At 34.2% G+C, this 22,724-nt stretch overlaps 1 protein-coding gene across 2 annotated transcripts in view; it reads left to right on the forward strand.

Moving 5' to 3' along the window:
- The first annotated feature begins 6,132 nt into the window (after positions 1–6,132).
- fax (failed axon connections) overlaps positions 6,133–22,724 on the forward strand; it is a 63,635-nt gene continuing 47,043 nt past the window's right edge. Inside the window, exon 1 of one of the 2 annotated variants that reach the window (XM_088234796.1) lies at positions 6,133–6,608. In XM_088234796.1, coding sequence (XP_088090922.1) covers positions 6,336–6,608 — 273 coding nt within the window. In that variant the 5' untranslated portion in view covers positions 6,133–6,335. The remainder of the gene's footprint in view (positions 6,609–22,724) is intronic. The other variant, XM_088234797.1, reaches the window with a different exon arrangement.

The following is a 22,724-nucleotide window of genomic DNA, read 5'->3' on the forward strand; positions in this document are numbered from 1 at the left end:
ATGACAAAACTTTTTACAACTTCCTTTTTATCTGTTCATTTTAATAAAAAATACTTTTAAATTTGTTGCAACAAAGAGGGAAAATACTTTTGAGAAGGGAATATGGTAGTCTAGGCATTTACAGGGTTTATGACCTGTCATTGGCTGGTTTAAGTGGCCACTTTACACACTGTGTAAAGACTCCCATATTTCCTTCTTAAAAGTATTTTCCCTCTGTTGCAACAAATTTAAATATGAACAACTCCCTAGGGAGAAAATCCAGCTAGTCTGCAAGCATTTGGATATACTCAAAACATTGTTAAAATTACTTTTAATTATATTAATACAGTTGACTTAAACACATGCAAAAATATCACTAACTGAAATATCACATTATATGAATAAACTAACCAGTAAGTAAACCATCGGACCTGATGGTATTTTAGAAATATAGTTTAAAAATTGCAGCTTTACTCTTGTCAAACCAATATTTATGCTAATTAATTTATCAGGTTTATTTCCTAATATTTGGAAGATGTCGTATATAAACCTATATTTAAATTGGGAAATAAATCTGATGTATGCTCTAATAGACCAATATCTATAATATCTCCCATCCCTAAATTATTTGAATCTTCAATAACTTAAAATTATCTAACTACCTCAAATTTCCTGGGATATTCACATACTATTAAAGCACTTGAGCAAGTTAATGTTCTCTACTCAGACTTAGCAAAGGCATTTGATAAAGTTGACCATAAAATTCTTATTGCCGAATTACATGCTCTTGGATTAAGAGACCCGTTATTGATATTCGTAGAATCTTATCTGAGTGGAAGACAGCAGAAGGTTAGAATTGGAAACTGTTTATCAGCCAGTATTGATGTTACATCAGGGTGCCCATCTGGCACCCCTTCTTTTTAATTTGTTTATTAACGATGTAACGAATATATTCCCCTCTATTCGTTTTTGGCTCTATGCGGATGACAATAAAATTCTTTAAATAATTCAAAGTACAAATAACTGTTTGCTGCTTCAGTCAGATATTGATTCTTTTAATATGTGGTGCAAAGTCAGCAACCTAGAACTAAATATTAAAAATGTAAAATAATGTATTTTTATAGAGTTAAAAAACTTATCTCCTTTGATTACAAAATTTAAAATATTAATTTAGATGTAGTCAAGTTTATCAAGGACCCCGGAGTTATCCTGCACTGTAAACTTACCTTTAAGGAATATATTGATACTGTGATTAATAAGTCCCTAAATCTTTGATTTTGTTAGCAGAACATCTAGTGACTTTACTAATATGTTCACAGTTAAAGCACTAAATTGCTCACTTGTTTGTCCTCTTTTAGAATATGCCTCTGTGATCTGGTCTTCTTTCTATGTAGGCCGGATAAATCGTATTGAATCGGTGGAACATCGTCTGCTAAGAAAAGTAGCATGAATGATTGGCCTCAAGAGGGAAGACTACACCTCAGAGAAATGGAGGCAATGTTAAAAATTTCAAGTCTACAAAAATGTAGAAAAAAAATTTACTCCATATTTGTGTTTAATTTACTAAATGCCTTAATTGATGTACAATCATTACTGGAACAAGTGGTGTTCAATGTTCGGATCCGCCGGTTGCGAAATAATAATGCGCTGTTCCTTGATCAGCACAGTACAAACTATGGCTTGCATGCACCAATGTCCTGATTGTGTTGCATTGTAAACTCGAGAACAGATCTGGACTTTTTTGGTGCATGTCTTTCTGTATCAATTTAAACAATCACTGAGATAGACCAGATCTTGTCTTGAGGTAGTGATTATTATTTAATTTTTTGTCCTAGATTTAATTTTCTTAAGTCGTATTTTATTTCAATTATACCTTATATATCATAAAGAAATGTATTTACCATTGTTAAATGAACTAAATAAGTCTGCAAATAAATAAATAAAATCTCATGGTATGACACCTTATAGAATTTTGAATTCATATTGTTTGAAGTATGAGTCAAACCGGTAGGAAGACCCTCGGTCTTTAAAACAGTTTCAGGTGTGTGGATGGATTACTTTTATTTTATCATATTCAATAATAGAATACAGTGCATTTTTTTTAAGTATAAAAATTCAATTAAAGACAGATATTTTTCAAATACTTTTTTATGGATGGAGCCACTGGCCCATATGCATGTTTCGGAGTGTCAAATGTATTCTTTTATTTTTATGTATCTCTCGCATCAATTACAATGTAATTTTAGTCATAATAATAAAAAAATTAAAAAAGAATTTCAACGCAAATATGTAATTATTCTCTGACAGATGAGACACATACCTCAATTTCCTTTTTCAGTCCCTTTAGCTATCCATTTATGGACCACACGACTATCATTTTTATTAGTGGTACCTGTTTTCCTTCGGATTTTTTTTTCAAGTCGTATTATTTCCTTAGAAATTTTTGAGTCATTATTTTCTATCGCATCTATCTCTATATCTATAATTTCTATGCACCCAGTGGTGCACTTAGCACTGCATCGGTACTCCAAATTGCAGCTTTTTAAAAATCATTTTTGTTGTGATCTAACAAATTAAGGTAAATGTGATCAGTTTTACACTTGAGTTAGCCCAGGGACAATTAAATATTGCAGTGTAGAATCACTTCTAAAACAAATATTTCACTATGCCAGGAATCGAACCTGGGACCTCAAGCATGGGAAGAGAACAAGCAACCCACTTTACAGTAGCATCTACAAAGTTTAAATGGCATTTACATCAAGAGGGCATAAATGGCAGAGTTTTTTAAACCGATTTGCGATATGACAATGGGCAGTATTTGCGCAAACCTCTTTCTCTGATAATGTTGCTTGTGTTACCATAGGATCCCCCGTTCGATTGGGGAGATAATCCCCAGTACTTTGATTTGCTGGCCCAGCATCCTATTGAACCATTTGGTAAAAAAAATAATTATATAATCCGGTTGTGGTCCAGTGGCTAGTGTTGTGGACTCACGGATCAGAGGTCAGAGCTTCGAATCCCACTCTACCCCAACTTTATTTCTGTTTCCTAATAGTGAGTTATTTACAACTTGTTGAAAATGGTCACCAAAGTTAAAATATTCGGGTAAATTATAAAAACCCTATTATTTATTTTTTTTTAAGAAAAAAATTCTGCCTGCAATTTAACATCAGATGTAGGTATGGAAAAATATAACGATGGCAAAAGAAAAACAGGAATCAGGTTGTGTTCTTAGTATTCTGGATTCACGAATCAAAGGTCCGAGGTTTAAACTCCTCTTCTACCACAACTTTGTTTGGCTTGGGCATTTTCTAGTAATGAGTTTTTTACAACTTATTGAAAATGGCCCCCAAAATTGAAATATTTGTGTAAATCTTAAGATATAAGACATAAATAATAAGTCGGCCTCGTGGCGTAATGGTCAGCACGTTTGCCTACCATGCCAGAGGTCTCGGGTTCGATTCATGACATGGTCGACATGAAATATTTATTTAAAAGGGTGTTTTTACGCTAGAATATTTCATTGTCCCTGGACTGGTACCTGAAGCGTAAGACTGATCATCTTACATTCACAGAACAAAAAATGATTAAGATACACTGCAATTGGTGTACCAATGCAGTGCCCTATGGGAAAGGAAATGATGATGATGAAATCATAAGAAAGCAAATGTTTATTTTTTTATTTAAAAAAATGATTAGTATAAAAGCAAACAAAATAAAATTCACATGAGAAAAACAACAAAATGAATATCGAACAGTAAAAAAAAATGTAGTTTCTAGTCTTGGAATCGGAAACATCAGGAGAAGAAGAAGAACAATTTTCTAAATGAGATTTAGATGATAGAACTCTGCAGGAGAAATCTGACAGCATTATTTTTCTTTATGTCATTTTCAATAAAATAGGGATGTCTATGAAATGTAATTTTTATTCTTAACCTTTTCCCCACAAAGCATCCAAAAATTACACATGATCCGAATGGGTATGCTAAATGAACCTAGCGCCTACTTGTATATACTTGTCAAGAGAATAAAAAGTTTAAAGTGTTTATTTATTTTTGTTAGTTTGCCGAATGCTAATGCTCATAAAGCGAAATCGACCCTTGCGTTAATTGGGTCTATTTTTGTTTTAATATTAAACGATTTGAAACTTTAAAAACTAAAACAGGAAAATTTATCTGTCTGTTATATTTATGATTACAAAAAATAAAGGGCAAATGGCTTCAATAATACTCGAGTTATCGAATCAATATCGGTCTATGGGAGATTCAAATCCCCCCCCTTCACTCTGGCTAGTTTAATAATAATTGTGTTTTTTATTTTTTTAAATGTGAGTTGCAGTATTATTGACCTTGCTTATAATCTACAAGGTTTATATTTCACATTTTTCACAGGACTTTATTTCCTGGCTATCTATATCTAAGAAGTGTTAGGATAGGAAGGGAATTTCAGCTTTGGACCTTTAAACAAAGTTCTCCGCATTTACCAAAACCACGGAAAATTCATTCAACAGAAGCCGGACTACTGATAGACATCAGTAGACCTTTCATTTCACTTGAAGAGATCACGGCATTTTGTGTCCTGTTATCGTTTATTGCCCTTATTACTACCTCTTGTGATAAATCATTGTTACTTAGATCCTCACTAACGCTTTTCCATCGCGCCTTCAGTTTATGTCTTTCGATGCTGAAAAGGGGGTGATGCATCAACAAGTGGAGAACATCTTGAGGTGTTTCATTATCATGTGGACAGCAGTTGTTCTCAGAAAGTTTAAAACGGTGCCATTTAATTATGGATAACTTATATAGCGCCATTTTCGTAATATAATACCTCAAGCAGCTCATAAACCCGCCATGACCCATGGGGATTTGTGTGAGTTCCAAACTCATCCGTTGGCATCAAAAATATAAGAAAATAATATTATTTGTTCTGTGGTTTCGTTCAAATAACCTTCGTTACAGAGTTGCGGAGTCCTACTTCTAATTTTTCTTTTAGCAAAACTACGAGGAAACTCTGCAAAATCGGGAGGTGTCCTTTTAAGCGTAGCTTCCCAAGCCCTTTCATCTGCTCTTGCAAAAGTGGTGCATAATAAGGGCAATGTAAAAATTATTTAAGAATTGGAAATGTCAATGACCATAATATTTCATAGTTCATGGATTGGCCTGAATAAGACTTCCTTGCCTTCATGTACCAACACTAATGGTGATTTTAAATGACTTGATAGTACCCATCAGGTACTGATTAGTGTTGACGCAAATAATTACCACTAAGTTAAATATCTCAAATTTAACTGCAATTAGAACTTCTCCAATTCTCGTGTTATGGTTTGGATAATTATGGATATTAATCAAAATATTGATTTAAACTCCCTACAAATACATATTTTTATTTTCCCTTAATTGTAATATACCTTTCTTTAATATAATGGCTAAAACTTGTGGACTAACGTGGCCACAAGAAGGTAAAAAGTGGTCAGGTGTCCACAAATAGTAATAATAAAACGCTTAAAAAAAACATTACCATCAAAATAATTTTGTCTTGTTTCACACTCATCCTAACCCTCAAAAATAAGTATGTATGTGACTTATGTAGATTTTAAAATATTTTTTTAGGAATTTCGGCTAAGCTTCTATTTTAAAGGCTCTTGTCAACAGGCGGGAAAGAGAAAGGGGGATATTGAAGTTTGTTAAAAATACAAATACACCACATCACTCAGACCAATTGAGAAAAAAATCTTTTTTGGATTTTTATTTTGCAACTGGCGGCAATTAAAAACCAATGCTATGTATATTATTATTGTATTAGTGGTGGAATTTTTAAATGGTCAAAAACGGTGCCCTTGCTCCATTCGGTAATGTTTATATATCCCACTAGGAGGAAATGTAGCAAAACAAGATTTTCAATAAATGAGAGTTGTGATTCAATTGTAGAATTGCACAAACTGAAAAATTTGTTTTTGCCTTGTTATTGCTTTCAGCCTCTGATAGGCATTAGACTCTCATACATAAAATAGGAAAACATTTACATTTTTTAATAAGACGAAACACCTATAAAAAGAAAAATATGTGTTGTGAAATTTAAAAAAAACATTTTTTCCCGTAAAATCTTTTAAACTATTTTTTTATAAGCATTAATTGTATGGTAGCAACATTCGTCGTCCTTGGGTGTGGCGGTTGCTAAGCAACGAGTTCGTGACGTCACAGCGCAGCGCTACGAGCGACGCTCCCCGGCCAAGCGCGAGCGACCGGCAACCGGCATAGTTGAGTTAGCGTCTTTTGTGACTTGACGTTCTTTCGGTTCGCGCTCGCCGTCGAACACTTGTACCGATTACTTGTTACTGAAAGTGTCCATCAGAGACAATGGCAACAGAAGTTGTAAACAACGTGCCGGAAAAGGAGATGAAGGAAGAGCCCCCAGCGGAGCCTGCCGCGGAAGAGCCCGCTGCCGCCGAAGACGCGACCGCCGCTAAAGTCGCCGAGCCTTCTCCACCCAAAGTAACCGTGCACAAGGCGAACTTCGAGACAGACGTCGTGTACCTGTACCTGTTCCCTAGGACTCCCGTGCTACCTTCGCTGTCTCCTTACTGCCTCAAGTTAGAGGCCTGGCTGCGAGTGGCCAACTGCAAGTACGAGGTAAGTCCATCACTCCTCTTCCGCGCGCCGATTTTTTTTCGAAACTATGATGAAAATCGATACGGAGAATACTTTCTTTTCGTCCTAGAATGCGACTAGTAGATTTTTAGAAAGGATGTAATCCTAATATCCCCGAATCGAGTTCTTTTTCATTCACGCTAGGCCAAAACATAATCTCCCCTGATAACATGTCTTTGTTGTCCGCTCGTACTAAAAGCTTTTTTTTTTACGATTTCATCAAATTCAATATAATATTAGCTTGATCAAGTGTAAATAGTTTTCATTGATTGCATTACTGTCAGATGCATGAATATATATTTTTGAATAATTCATTTCAATTCTTATAGTTTGTTTTGTACTGTCGCATATTATTAATTGATAGCGCTTTTAAGGATAAAGCGAAAACTTAACAGTACTTCAACCACGGAACCAGGAATTAAAATGTTTAATGGTTTATACAGTGGGGGATTTATATTATACACTTCGATAACTCCATAAATGAATAGTTCAAGAGAAAATATGCTACGCCTTCAAAGATTTCTTGTTAATTTTAGTAACTACTATTCGAGAAGAAAATTCCTCAGTCCAAAGAACCTATCTTGAAGATGATGTATGATTACTTCAAAGTTGACATTGACAATTATTTAATCTGACTGCATTTAGGCATTGCATTAATTAACTTCCCATTTATTAGTTATTATATTAATTCATTTCTTTGTTTTTATCAATTATGTATGTTAGCTAGCGTTTGCATATCAATATTGCGGTTAGATTTGACATGTCTAATATTTTTTTGAAGCGATTAATACAATTATGTTTGTTTGTCTTGAAAGTTTGTTTTTGGAATTCAGTTGTTCATTAAAATATGTAAAAATTACACTGTATCGCAGTATTTTTTTTCACGCGTTTCGGATTCCTAAAACAGACTTTAATATATGTATTGCGATATATTTTAATTGTAATTAGATAATTGTCTAAGGTAAGTAAAAGCATCCCAGCCATCTTGAATACGAGCCTCACTTGCCCTTAATTATGTACAAGTATCAGCGACTCGAGGAAGGAAAATAGAAGAGGCAATATAAAAAAAGAAAATGTCTTGTTAGGGTCATGTAGTATATTGTTTACTTTTTTGCGTTTCCGCGTCCAGGCGGATGAAGAACACAGTTCTGCGTGTGAAATAGAACCAAAATACTGGATGAGTTTTCGACTTGCTACTCTCAGGAAAAAATCCTGAAAAGGGGAAATCGGATGGGAGTAAGTCGGCCACGTAGTACAGTGGTTGGTGAATTCGCCCAACATTCTTGAGGTCCTGGGTTCGATTCCTGGCAGGGTCGACGTGATATATTTGTTTAAATTGTGGTTTAATGCTGCAATATTTCACTATCCCTGAGCTGGTGCCTTCCATGTAGATTTGATAACGTAAGATGAAACGAAAATATTATTATTATTATGTTCGAAACAACCCATGTGACTTTTCTAAACGGCCCTCTGTCTCTTTCTTTTCCGCAATGATATTGTAATATTTTGTGATGGATTTTTGTATTCGAGATGGTTGCCAAGCTTTCTTCCAGTCTACAAGATGACCAGCTTCCTGCTGAATGATTTGCGGCGAATGTACTTGTCTGTACCTAATATGTATTATTTTCAATGCATTTTGTAAACATCCATCGGAATCGCAATATTCGGGCCTTTAATTTTAACACGTCATTATCATCTATATATATATAAAATGATGTTCGTTTGTGTGTCCTCGATGGACTGAATAACTACTGGACCGATCTACGTGCGGTTTTCAGCGAAATGTAGATGTTTGCCATGAGCATATTTATAGCTCTTAAAATCTTAAATGTATTAAGTAGAAAAACAAGTTAGGAGCGTACATGTTTTATTCATCGACCCACGGGGCTGCATTCGACAATATTCTTTTTTTGTGGATCCCCATCGGATTATTTCTTGTTGATTCTGCACATTTATTTCTTTTTACTAGATTTTTGGTTATAACTAAACATTAACTGACATTCAATACATTTTTTAAAATCGTATTCCAACATCAAATGCACCCCTGTTGGTTGACAAAAAGAGCAGATTTTGACATTTATAAAATTAGTTCTAAATTCAAATATTTATTATTTTAAGTTATGTATACTACTTATAAATGAAAAGTTACATCATCTTTTTTTCGTTTATCCGCACGGTTTTTACACGCTTCCAAAACACAATCGGGCTTTTTAGTTCGAATTAAATATCAAGCTCACCTCAAAACCCGGCAGGCGGTTAAAGAACGACTAAATACGCGTTGGGCATGAGTTAAGTGTCATAATTTTAGAGGGCTTAGATGAATTATGTGTGTTAATAGATCAATGGTTTTATTTTAAGAAAACCGATCCTGTTTCTATAGTTACGTAAAATAATTATAAAGCTAAATTTGTAAATATACTTAATAATATTTTATCTCAAGAGGAAACGCAGTCTGACTTTTCTTCTTACATACGTACTCCTGTATTTTCTACCTGGATTATGGCGCTAGAGATTTTTTATATATTTTTTTAATAAATAGTTTATTATGGGAACTAGAACCATTCAAAAACCTGTAAAAAAGCACAGTTTTATCTGCTGTCTTCAGGCGCACGGTATACAAACATAACTATTTTTGAAAAACGCAAAACGAACCGATACAGAAAAATTTATTCCGATACTCTGTAATACCCTATGAATTGTATAAATGGACAATGTCCGTAAATAAATTAATGTAAAAAAAAATCAGTTCAGTTTTGAGGTACGGAAAACGAGACAACAAATCGTCGATTTTTTCCATTCTAACAAAAGGTATGCAGTTGTCTTTTTCGCACAGTATCGGGGAGGCATCTGCTAGACAACGACAGGAAAACAATACACAAAAATAATCATGTATATTTGTATTTTCAAAAATAATATAATACATATGTAATTTGGACTAATACAGTAATTCGGTCAGATGGTAGAAGGGACCATCTGTAATTTTCCAAAATGATCAGGAGCGCTGAAATAAGACTAAATCAAAAGACTTTAATCTATAAACTAAAAAAAGTGTTTTTTTTTTCAATAATTAATTACCATTTTAAATGACGCTGTTATTGAAATTTTATATTCTATGTGTATTTACTGAAATATTAATTAAAACTTTAGACAACTGAAAAACCGGAAAATTACAGATGGTCCCTTCTGCCGTCTTACTGCCGAATTGATGCCTATCTTTTGATTGTGTTCATTTAATCTGTATGCGATTATGCAATTAAATCCAGCAATAGCAAAGCATTGCTGGGTTTAGCTTGTTCTACATAATTGCAAGGTGTTTACGAAAGATACATGTATTTTATCAGAATCTGGTTTCCAATTTTATAACAGAACACTGTGACGTTATTGCTAAATCTAATAAACAGGTCATATGCGTTTAATGCTAGAACCGGTACCCACCCGTGAATGCATAATCTGTAAAGATCCCGCGAAATGCACGTCGCACGGTTTTTTAGCAGAATAGATTACGAACTCCGGAAAATCAATATATACATAAATGTAGATTTGTACAAACGCTTTTAGAATTCAGGAACGATATTTCTTGCGTCCACGATTTTAACTAAAAAATGAAGTCGTCTTCAATAAATAAAATCCACGCTCTAAAACATTATTATTCTTGCTCTCGCAAGTCTTTTTTTAGGTCTATTGTCAATTTTTTCCTTCTTCCGATTTTGATTTTTATAGTAATAAAATTTCTTGGTTTAGTTTTCTGTATTGAAAATCAGGCGCTTTCTCTGTCCTCCGCGGCCCTCTACGTCTTTATTTGACCTGCAGCTCATATCTTCACATAAATTCTGAAGGTATTATTACCTCATGTATCAGGCTCGTGACGCAGTGTCCAATCCATCTAGCCCGTCTTTTGGAGATGATTTTAAGCAGGTGCTTTCCTTTTTCGATTCTACTAAGAACCTTGTCATTCGTGATGCTGTCTCCAGAAAATTCCAAAAATTCTTCCATAGAACCACATCTCGAAACCCTCTAGTATCTTTCGGATAGGCATCATGTCTGGCAGCCGTACATTAAGACACGCCTTGCCTGATGTATACGGCTGTCAACTTGCTCTTTGACCAACAAGAAGTTAATATAGTTATCCTTAATTGTTTATACTGTAAAATTTAATATTCTATATACAATTTTTAATATTAATATAAATTTGTTTTTGGAACATGTTAAATTTCAGGTTTCCGACGAAGATACTTCAAATTTTCATACAAACAAACACATTTTCTTACAGATAATTCGATTTTATTTTATATACAATTGAAGATAACTCTGTTAACTTCCTATTGTAATCGGAGTCCAGGCGATCTTACTCCCAAGGCAGACAAACTCCTTCGCATTCTTTAACAGAACTCTTAACATTATTACCCTCATTTGCTACTCATTTCGGCCCACGGCTATTTTCTTCGTTTTGTTTTTCTTGATTCTTGTGTTATATTCACTCTTTGGGATATTTATTCTCTATATTTGTTAAAGTTTCCTCAAGCTCATCTTTGTTTTTGGCATTCAAAGCGACGTCGTCAGCAAACCTAATCATGTCCATGAATTTTCACATATTCCCTGTGGCTCATTCGCTCTTTTAGTTCGTCAACCGCACAGTGAATGTATGCATTAAAAAGCATTGGTAATAGAGAGCAGTCTTTTCTTTTTTTTGCCTTATATTGGCCTCTTTTTTATCATTAACACATTTGATCACGGCGGTTTCGTTATAAGGGCATAGGTTATTCGTCTATCTCCATATTTCACATCTATCTTTTTCATAATTTCAAAAAGTTTACTCCATTCTACTTTATCGAAGGGTTTTCTATTTTTACGAATGCAATGTATATGTTTTCATTTCTTTTGATTTTCTTTTTTATTGTTATGCTCAGTAGGAACCAAATAAATTGTTTATTTGGTTCCTACTTCCCTTCTAAATCCACACTGGTCTCTAGTAAGAACGTTCTCTACTTCTGGTCCGATTTTTTTCAAAATAATACTAGTCATTATTTTGGAGGCATGAGATTTTAGGCTAAGAGTTCTATGGTGTTGGAATTTCGTCGTGCCGGCTTTCTTAGGTAGTGTAATAATGATACATTTTTTGAAGTCCTCGGGTATCCCCGTCTTATATTATTTGGGTCATCTTTAAACACAGGATTTGTGACACCCTTTCCTGCTAATTTAAATAGTTCGGCTGGTACTTCATCAACTCCCGGTGCTTTTCCATCTTTAACATTTTTCAATGCATAGTCAAATTCTTCCCTGGTGATTGGGTCACCCAGATCATCAGCGTCCACTTCAGTTTCATTTTCCATCAAATTTTCAAAATCAGTATTGCCTTTTCCATTGTAAAGTATTTCCAGGTATCTTTTCCATCCCTCTCGTATTTGATTATTATCTTCATATAGTATTTTGCCATCCTCTCCTTCTATTGCATTGCCTTTTCCAATTCTCACCCCAAAGAAGTAATTTAGGCGTCTCTAAGGATGGTTATTACATAATCTGACTAACTCGTTAAATCGACTCGACGGGTTAAATTTTATTATTTTGTTTTGTTTGACCAACGAGCGCTTTCACCTAAGTAGGCAGCTTCAGGACTGGTAAATCGTTTACAACATTTTAAATTTATAAAAAGATTTTTTCAACTTTTTGGGACATGTATTAGTTGTTTTTTCGGCTTGAAATGTGTGAATCACGCAAAATGAAACGATTTACCAGTCCTGAGATGCTTACTTATGCGAAAGCGCTCGTTGGGCAAATGCAACAAAATATAGTAGAACTCCAACGATCCGAATCGTTTACAGAATTTCAGAAAAAAAAATAAGACGGAGACGTTCTGCGATTCGGAAAATAATAGTTCTACGTGCGCTATTGTCCTTCCCTCCGCGCATTGTCCCCCCTTCCTCGCATTGTCCTCTCTTCCTCCACTGTTAGTTTTGATTAGTCAGTCAGTGTGTCGTTGACCCGCTACTGTGACGGTAATTTTTTGGAAAAAAACAAATTATCCGAACGGGGTCCGGTCCCAATTGATTCGGATAGTTGGAGTTCCACTGTAATAAAATTTTACCGATGAATTTTATTGATATTTATATCCAAATCATTCACCGTGGAATTTAATTTTCCATTGTGTTGTATGTAATCTTCATATTACAAAGAAGATTTAATAATACTTTCGTTTTATCTTTTTTTTCTATACGTTTTCTTCTTAGTATAGGGCTGTGTGACACATTCTGTCAGTTTGGAATTCCTCCGAATAACCACACGAAGTTAATCAAACCCAATTGTCGCCATGCGGGTCAGCACGCCAGAACGTCAGCAGACCTACGCGGTGGAGTGGAGTGTCTCTCGCCACTGCGATCAACTGGGGCTGGGAACCTATAGAAAGCGGTTCGGCGCTTTCTAAGCGATAGCTGCGTTCATTCATGCTCAATTATTATTTACTTTTTATATGAGCTTTTAATATTTATCTCCCCTCGTCAATTTCTAATTGTCGCTTTAAATTCGTAAGTGACTCACATAACAAAACACATTTTTATACCATAAAATAAAATTTAAAAGGCCTTAATTTGTGATTTTTCATATTAAACAATTTAACTGCCGGCCAGTTTAGGATCGCGCCTTGACTTCGTAAAACACATTTTTGTCCACGGCAACTTAAATCCAAATTTATTGATTTTACATATGAGTGGCTTACATCCGAAGCTGCCTATCCAACAAAACCGTAATTTGTCCGTAAAACCGTGTCTTTTTCTTTCCCGAAATAATGTATTTTATTATGCCCAAGTGTGCTTATCATCATAAGTGATCTTATGACGACAAATATAACTTTATAATTATATTCATATGTCGTTACCCTTAATTATCTCAGAACTAAATAAAAGATGGATAGCCAGCCACCTTTGGCTCTAAGCCACTCATATGTGAAGGTATTTTTATGGGTTTTTCTTCAATACGCATAAATCATTCGCCTTTTACTTAAAATAAAAATGTTCTTTGTGGAAACGCTCAAACGAGTAATAACGTTCGGCATCTAACTATTTTGTTATAATATCGGCAGAATTTTGGGGTTTTTCTCGCTTTATTGCATTTCCTCTCGGCAGTTTATGTACGAAGTCATCACGGGTAAGCCCCTAATCGCAACTTATGGTGCATAGGGAACTGCATTGGTACTGGTATCGTAGAGTATCTCGATCATTTTATATTAAATGAAGGAAAGATGATCAGGCGAACGCTTCAGGTACTAGTCCACCGACTATGAAAAAATACCCTTTTAAATAAATATGTCAACCATGTTGGGAATGAAACCCGAGACCTCTTGTACGGTAGGCAAATGCGCTGACCATTAAAATCAGCGGCGGGGACTGTGTTAGAGCGACGGCCGCAAATGTAGAGTACGTCTGTGCGTTAAGAGTTGGTAATGCGTTATAAATAACATTAAAAACACATTTTTTCACAAAGCATCAAAATTCTTATTGCAAAATATTCGTACATAGTTTGTTCCATTTCCCTTTTTTCTAAGTCCGTAACGCATTCCGCGCGTGTATATATTTGTTGCGGGTCCACTGTACTCGTTTGAGAAGTGCGGAATACGATCGCCTTATCTTTTAAGCGTTTTCTGAATTCTTTTGTCGTTCGCCATTAGTCATTTTGTTTTTTTTTTTATTCTCCATAATTTTCCTTTCGTATGCGTTCACGTGACTTTCAAGCAAGTTTAGCATACAAGTATGAGTTCTGACATACTTTTGATAATATAAACGCTATTGCAGTACACAGCGTAGATAATATTCGAAAATACTATTCTGACGAAGTATTCTGACGACACCTTACGCTCGGAGAGGGGACTATTTTTCCTCTCCCTCCACCCGCATTGATGCAATGAGATAGTTATAGACGATATAGATAAAAGACTAATTATATCATCATTATTCCCTTTCCGCACCTAATTGTGTTTAGGGCACTGCATTGGTACACAAATCACAGCGTATCTTGATCATATTGTTACAAGAACGTAAGATGATCAGTCTTACGCTTCAAGTACCAGTCCAGGGACTACGAAATATTATAGTGTTAAAACACCTTTTTAATAAATATTTCATGTCGACCATAGCGGGATTCGAACCTAAGACCTCTTGCATGGTAGGCAACGCGCTGACCACTACACCAGAGGGCCAACTTATATTAAACTAAGCCGATTTTAAAAAAATATTTTGTGTATCATTTTATCAGCACTATGATTTTTGCATTTTTCTTATTTCTGGAACTATCCTCGTGTGACGTTGCCATTTTTCTTCCGCTTCTTCTCGAATAGTTCTGCCGGAGTATTAAAAAAATAAAGCATAATTACATAGCAATGAAATACATGTTCATAGTAAAAATAGTAAACAAAAAAATCCCACAAAGGCATGGCCCGTTCGTGGGTATACAAGATAATTGTTAATGAATTTTTGCTCCTATAATAAATAATGGACAGTTATATAAATATATATATAGTTGGATAATTTATATAGCGCCATTTTTGTAAAAATCACCTCAAGGGAGCAAAGTTATAATATTTTTGTGTAACATAAGAAATAGAAAATAAAATTTTCTATAAAATATTATATGGTATTTTTTTTTATAGTTATTAAAAAAGAAAATATAAAAGATTATGTGGTATTTTTTTATAGTAATTAAAAAAGAAAAAAAATATATTTCAAAAAACATAAAAATATTCCTTATTATTAAAGGGCAACAAAATATATCATAGAAAAAAAGAGTTCATATCTTTAGTTTGAATCCAGGATAGTGCGTGTTTTTTAAAAGATGGAAAATTTTGAAAATTTAGAATCAATGAAATATTATCAGTAAAAAATAATAAAAACATGTTGGGCCTATGTCTCTGTGCGAACCTCGTTTTACAATGTGGTATTTCTAACATACGACTCCTTCTTTCACTTGATCTATTTGAATCACTTGTAAATAAATTTTGGTTCTTAAATATATATTTTAAACATTGAAAACAATATATTTGTCTTAGGTCTAGAAGTTTAGCTTCTTGGAACAATTGGAAAGAGGGAAAAATGCGATTTTTGTGAAGCATTATTTTTAATATAAATTTTTGAACAGCTTCTAATGGTTTAATATGGTTGTTGTAAGTTCATCCCCATCCGATTATTCTCATCATTGGTTGATTCATATTAACTAGTGACGTCGTTCAAAGTAGTTCGTTTAAAAAAAAAACGTACGTTTTCAAGAAACTAGCGGTACAATTTAACGCTCTAATTATTACCGCATGTACGAAAACATTTTTTGTATCCAATTTCTCGTAGGGCTGAAGTTCCTCAGTGGATGCTCGTACTGTGATTGTTATTGTCTTTGTACCTTCATAAATATATCTAACGGTACCCCTCATAAAAGCTCGAATCTTTTGTTGTTTAGATAATACTTAAATTTTTAAACTGGCGCAAAATCGCGTTGTGCGTCAAGAAATAACATTTCACATATTATACCCTTAAACATAAAATATATGTTATTCAATTCAACAAAAATTAACAAGTCAAGGGTCAGAATAATCTGCGTGCGTGCATGAGCTGATGCATGCATGTGATCGGAAGCGAGGTCTGCATGTAAATACATGTGGTGTGATGTTCTATCCTGTCTTCTTTCGGGGAAAAGGAGTGATGTTTTGTTATTTGTTTTTTCCAATGTATTGCCAATTTCGCAAACATTTTTAGTTAGTGGAAAATAAGCAAGTTAGGAAATGAGAATCAAGTGGTGGCTTGTATGATTATGTAAATATTTTATGCCACGTCTTCCGTTGCGGCGTAAGGCGACAATAATTTATGTTTACCTCAGCTCGGTCATTTTATACCATAGTTCTTGTTCCTGTGGGTCGCGAGCACAGGCGGCTTCTGAACAAAAAAGTACGATGTTAAAAAAATAAACATATCGTGGGTATTCTGCGAAAATGCTCTAAGTCAAAATTACTACTTCTGAGATAATCGAGGTTCAAAGTTTGTAACGAAATAACTTTTTTTATACTAAAAATTACAAAGCCAACTTAAAAAAAATTGTATATTGATCTACTTACTGCATTATATTAAATGGTTTAATAAATAATAACTGAACTTTCAGAACATTTTTTTGAAAATAATAGCCACGTCTTACATAATTCCACAGTAAGGAATTCAAATTGAAGTAACATTGTACATCCTATAGTCACTTTGTGATAAATGTTTTTATTTCTTTAATTAAAAAAGTTATGTAATCATTTTTATCGAATTTACAGTACCGATTACATTAGGTAAAATAATAATTAATTAGTAAAAAGAAACTAATGATTGCCACGTTTGCCCATGAGCGAAGCACGTAGACATCACTTACTAGATATCTCCAGGATATCATGTCGCCGACCAACAATCTCACCTTTTCTCAAGCCAGTAAACTCTGCTGAATACATCCGAAATATTGTTATTGATGGCCCACCAGTACGGCGTCCCTTGTCCCTTGGTGCTTTTTCCCTGAACGGATTTATGTTATATTGACTTATTACAGAAAATATCTCGAAATGTAGTGTACAATAGGAGGCGTTTTTTGCAGATTGTAGAGTATTTTTTCAACAGTATAACATCATTAAGTCGAAACAGCAAATTTTGACTTTGTGCTTTTTCGCAGAATACCCACGATATAGTCTGAAATCGTGTTACAAATGAGCGATAAAATGTGCAATGACAGCCCCCCTCGCATCGAAACTCTAAATCCGCCTTTGTTTGTATTTGCACAGTGTTTGCACAGTGCACAGAACGCTCACTGTAACTTAGGGCCTTACTTATTAGATTTCCTTATACCAGGTTTACATTAAGAAATAACTATACCCGGTTTAACTATTTATAACAGATATTAAAAAAAACTAACTTATAAAAATATTTATTACCTGGAATTACAATTCACGGGTTATTTCGTGCTTATTTTTTTTAAACAGTCAACACTGATATGTGCGCGTGCGCAGTAACTTTTATAACAACAACAAACAAACGTCAAAGTCAAATCGAGACTACTGTCGGTGTAATGGAGAACAAACATGGAGAAAACCGTTAGAAAAAGAAAATTTAAATTGGGAAGAGAAAAACGTAAAAACGAGTTGTTTAGTTTATTCGTGTATCCTTTTTTATCACAATTAATTAAAACACGTACAAACATATAACATTTCAGACATTATTAAAACAAATGATTAAAAATCACTTGAATCGCATTGAGAAGGCCGCAGGCATAGAATTAAGAATAGTCCAGAAACCGCATACGAAGGCGACTCAACTACTCATAAACGAGTTGGTTTACGTTTCGACTAATTAGTTTCATTGTAGACGTCGCTCAGTACGCAACTCCTGATTTGAATTCAACTATGCCGTGTTGTGTCCTTTTAAAGTTTAAAAATACTGCTAGGATCTTAAAGAAACAGGATGCAATCACATATCATCTGTAATTCGCAAATGAATGTGTATATAACAAACGCATTACTTAAAAATATAATTATTTTTCCATCTGTCAGATTGTCCAAGAAACAAAATGGAAATTTCGTTAGTGTTGCCAAGGTAGAATTTTATTTACCCTACTTTGCTCATCTAATAAAAGAACTAGTGAAAATTAGACCTCGGATTAAACAACGCCGTGTGGGACATTTCAACGACATTATCTTTAAAATATCAAATATTATTTAACATCATATAAAAATATCCGTTTTATGTCAAATAAAATTTGTTTTACATTTTAAGTTCAAAGTTCATTAATTCAATTACTCTTATTAAATGACCCTTTACTTATCTACGATGTTATGTCAATCAATGTTTCCGCGTTCACAATAAAATTTTAGAGAAATTAACAGATTACCTTTTTTTAACCTTACATTTGTGTTATGATTTTTTTTCCCCCATCAAGCAACATTACCCGGCTCGCGGCGAAAGTAAGCCGGAGTGGGGGAATTATTGGACACAGTCCGATGTATTTAAATATGATTCTACGCTCCTTCTGGACTATTCTGAATTCTATGGCCGCAGGACTTCGAAATTGTTTTAAATTGAAAAAAAATCTTATAAACTATTTTTTTTATTTTTTATTTGAAAATTTATTTATAAACCCTTACGGATTATAACATTCATTTTACATAAAATAATACATACATTTTTCATTTATACTCTGTTGTTTAAAATAATATTTTTTACATCTTTTGTAAAGTTTGTCTGAGTCTTTTGTTTAGTTTTGTCTGGTAGTTTATTGTATAATTTTAGTCCCTGGTTCATTAGTCTTGATTGTCCTTGTCTTGTTTTAAAAAGTTTCCATTTTTTCCAAGTTTATCCATTTTAATTACCGAAAAATATGAACTTTTACAGATCGCGTGCTTATTCAAGCGTTATACCACATAATGTGCAGGTATAAGTTTCTACGGTCGCTATCCTAGATTTAAACTGAGTTTGACTCTGCGAGGTTTAAAAGCAATACTTTTTGCTATACCATCATTATTGTACCACTATTCTCAAGCTTAACTTTGTGCCCGATTTTTAGGTTAGGCCCTTAATCACATAAATTCTCAGCAATATTCTGTCGGTACATACGCATGATTTGCCGCTATCGAGCATAGTTTATAAAAAATCGCGCGTTCAAAACAAATTCGGGTTGTGGTCCCACAATCAGAATTTAAGAACGGCATACCTTCACCATGACGTTATGGTTGAAAGATTGATTTTTCCGAGCGATTACGAAGATACGCTACCGACCCTCTATCTTTAAGTTTTTTAAAAGCAAAAGTTTTGTTTCACCGAGCAATTTTTGCTTTTATTACGATTTATTTAATTTTTTTATCGTTCTTAGGTGACTAATTTATTTTCTTCTTCAAAGCCTATTTAAATCGCGAAATAACCGAACTCCCAGATGCTGCTATATTAACATTTAGCATCATCTAGCCGTTCGGTTTGAGAACTCGGAGTAATTACAGCGCATGCGTAAGACCATGTGATCTTTGAGATTTGGTATTTTCCTGTGAGCACGTATCGACATATCGATAAAGCTCGCTTTGTAATATGTAGGCGTATACAGATGTCCCAGTAACTGTCAAATCTCGTAAAAACCATTTTCAAACTGACACTTTGCTTTAATTGCGATTTATTAAAAAAAAAATTGTTTTGAAGTGGCTGCTTTTATCACAGAAGCCTAGTTAAAATATGAAAGAGAAACATTTTAATTTAGCGTCGATTCTGGAGTAAATTTTCGGCGACATTTATTGGTTAAATTTTGTCATATGACTTCTGAGATGACACAATGAAAACACGTATCGATAGGTCGGTAGATCATACCGAGGTAGGTATAGTAGGAAAGTTAAGTATACCGTCTCGGTATGTACCAATTGTACCGATAAAGATAGCGTTTCTAATTGCAGCCCTGGAATAAACGCGGAGATGCCCGCTAAAGCTAGGGTTTCCTAGGACAGCGGTGCCCGTATCTTAACGGCCGTAGTTCACTACGGCTGTTAAGATACGTTCAACGGTGATGCGGTAGGCAGCCGTCGTAGCGGTGACTAGAGTGGTTTTATTTTTTAACGGTGTTATCAACACTATTTTTATAGAAAACCACTTTCTAGTCACCGTTACGACGGCTGTCAACCGCATCACCGTTCACTACGGCCGTTAAGATACGGGCACCGCTGTCCTAGGAAACCCTAGCTTTAAGTAGATTCAATCCGAGTAACAGCAGATACCTACTTGGTGTGATAAAAAAGAAACAACAATTTTTAATCTTCGCGGGCGCGGTGTATTACCGACTGAGTTCGTGTTTTTTCTCGGGTTAACTGTGTGAGCGGCGTACATGTTAAGTTTCAGAACTATTTCATTAATTGACTAACACCAATATCGTGACGTTTTGCTATTTTCAGCCAAATTTGTACCGAAATTGTAAATTATAAAGAAAAGTGCTTCGTCAAAATCATCGAGGAATCGTTGCCTATTGTTGCTCACTCAAACATGTTCAAACGCATTGATCGAAGGCCTTATCTTCACAACGGATGTTACAGGAGACAAGACCGAATTACCGTTTTCTTTGACGGGCGTAGTGCATTATAAATTCTTGCCAAGCAATCCTACGGCCAATAAGGGAGTACAACTGAGTATTGTGTTTTACGACGGTGATTTGAGAATATTTTTTTCCATATTTTTTGTGCCAAAAATTAGTTAAAACAAAAATCGTGGTAGCAATCGAACACAATCTCAAAAACGAAATTCGTGAGGCATTTCGAACGATAAATAAGTTCATTATATCCGACGGGTACAACTTTGAAGGTGGCAAAATCTAAATTGATCAATTGATAAATATTTGTTTGAATTTATTCAATTTATTTTATTTTTGTTTACAAAAATGCTTCTATTATCAAACTTCGTATGTGTTCATTCTATCGCGAGCGAATACTTGTGATTTTACGCGAATCGAAAAGATTTGTCAAAATAATGCACGCGCAAATTATTAGACGCTCTCTCTTTACTTCTAAACATTTCATAAACATTGTTCAGACGCGCAACCTTTCGCGTGGAAAAGTCGTTTAGCGCGCGAAAGAACATGCTTGTAAAGCTAGCTATTTTTTTTTTGGGTGCAGTCGTTATTTGCTAAAAAGCGCTTGAAAAACCTCATTAGCTTCTCTGTATTCGGATCAGGATACACGTGGACATGGAATTGTTCGCGATAAGTCATCATTGTACATATTTAATTATATAATGTATATTTTATTACCGAATGTTTTTAGATCGGAAGGAAATGGTGTGTAAGGGATATATTATGTATGTAGTATTAAAGCCAGAGTAATTATAATTTAAAATCGACCATGTGTGGGTCAAAGGCATCAAACCACAATTTTGAAAAAAATCTGTTTCACTATTTCAAGTGTGTTTTAAACCAATTGCGTGCAAAATTATTGGTCTATTGGCTTAAATTCTTTCGTCAGAATATGTATAGTATAAGATCCTGCAATTGGTTTAAACCACATTTGAAATAATGAAATCGCCTTTTCCAGAATTGCGGTTTAATGCCTATGACACAAACACGGTCGATATAGTGTGCGGGGATTTTTCCAATCAATGAAATCATTATGTTTGAGAATACTGTTTTTCTTCAACATCTTCAATAATGATTTAAACATCCGTATAGTGCCAACATTGTAATGGAGTTAATTCTGTATCCTTTTCCAATGCAGCTTCAGATATTATTTATCTTTCATAACTGTCAACATGTTGTCTGGTCATTTTTAACACGCCGCGCCGCAGCCATGCTAAAAAGAGAACTACACTTTTGGTTTTATCTCTTTTTAATGAGATAGCATATCAGCTTCCCTTTTCGCATACGAAATGTTTAAGTATCACTAGCGTATCCCGTCGACTCAAACATCCTTGCGAAACCAATACTTGTATGCTTATTTAGGTCGGGACTTAAAAGGGTTTAGAACACTGTAAATCATCAGTTTTTCGCCATAAGACTCCCATAAAACATAAGGATCGTGCCGCTGCTAACTGAATTCCCAGAAACTGTTCTCTGAAAATATTCGTCAAAGGATATTAAAATAAATAGATGTATTCTCATAATTTAATGCTGAGAAACTTTAAATCCTCCTTCAATATTGTAGCTTATATTGTAGTATTTTCAATATATATTTTTCTATATAGCTTATATGTAGGTACTTAAATATCGACATTAATTAAATAAATTTTATGATGTAATTAAAAAATATATACAATAGGTCTGGGAAAAGGTAATTTCGTATTTTTCGCTTTATTTCAATGCTTTATAAAAAGTATTACAATCATCCGATTTTTAAGTCAAATAAGCGCCGTTCTGTTCGATAACTAGTTGCTAACGAGAATCTAACTTCGCAATGTCCCTCTTGCAATGCCCGTCGTGACGTCAGACGTTCTTCTCTATCAGTTCTTCCAATTGGTTCGTTTACAGTAAGCAAACCGGATATCCTTCACAGATATATCATTGGTTGATTCATATAAATCAGTGTCGTCGTTCAAAGTTATGCGTTTTTATTTAAAAAGTTTTTATTATTTTTTTAGTACATTTTCAAGAAAC

This window comes from Micrasema longulum, unplaced genomic scaffold (assembly GCF_059751315.1).
Source record: "Micrasema longulum isolate JH-2025_06_02 unplaced genomic scaffold, ASM5975131v1 h1tg001290l, whole genome shotgun sequence".
NCBI classification, from domain to species: domain Eukaryota; kingdom Metazoa; phylum Arthropoda; class Insecta; order Trichoptera; family Brachycentridae; genus Micrasema; species Micrasema longulum.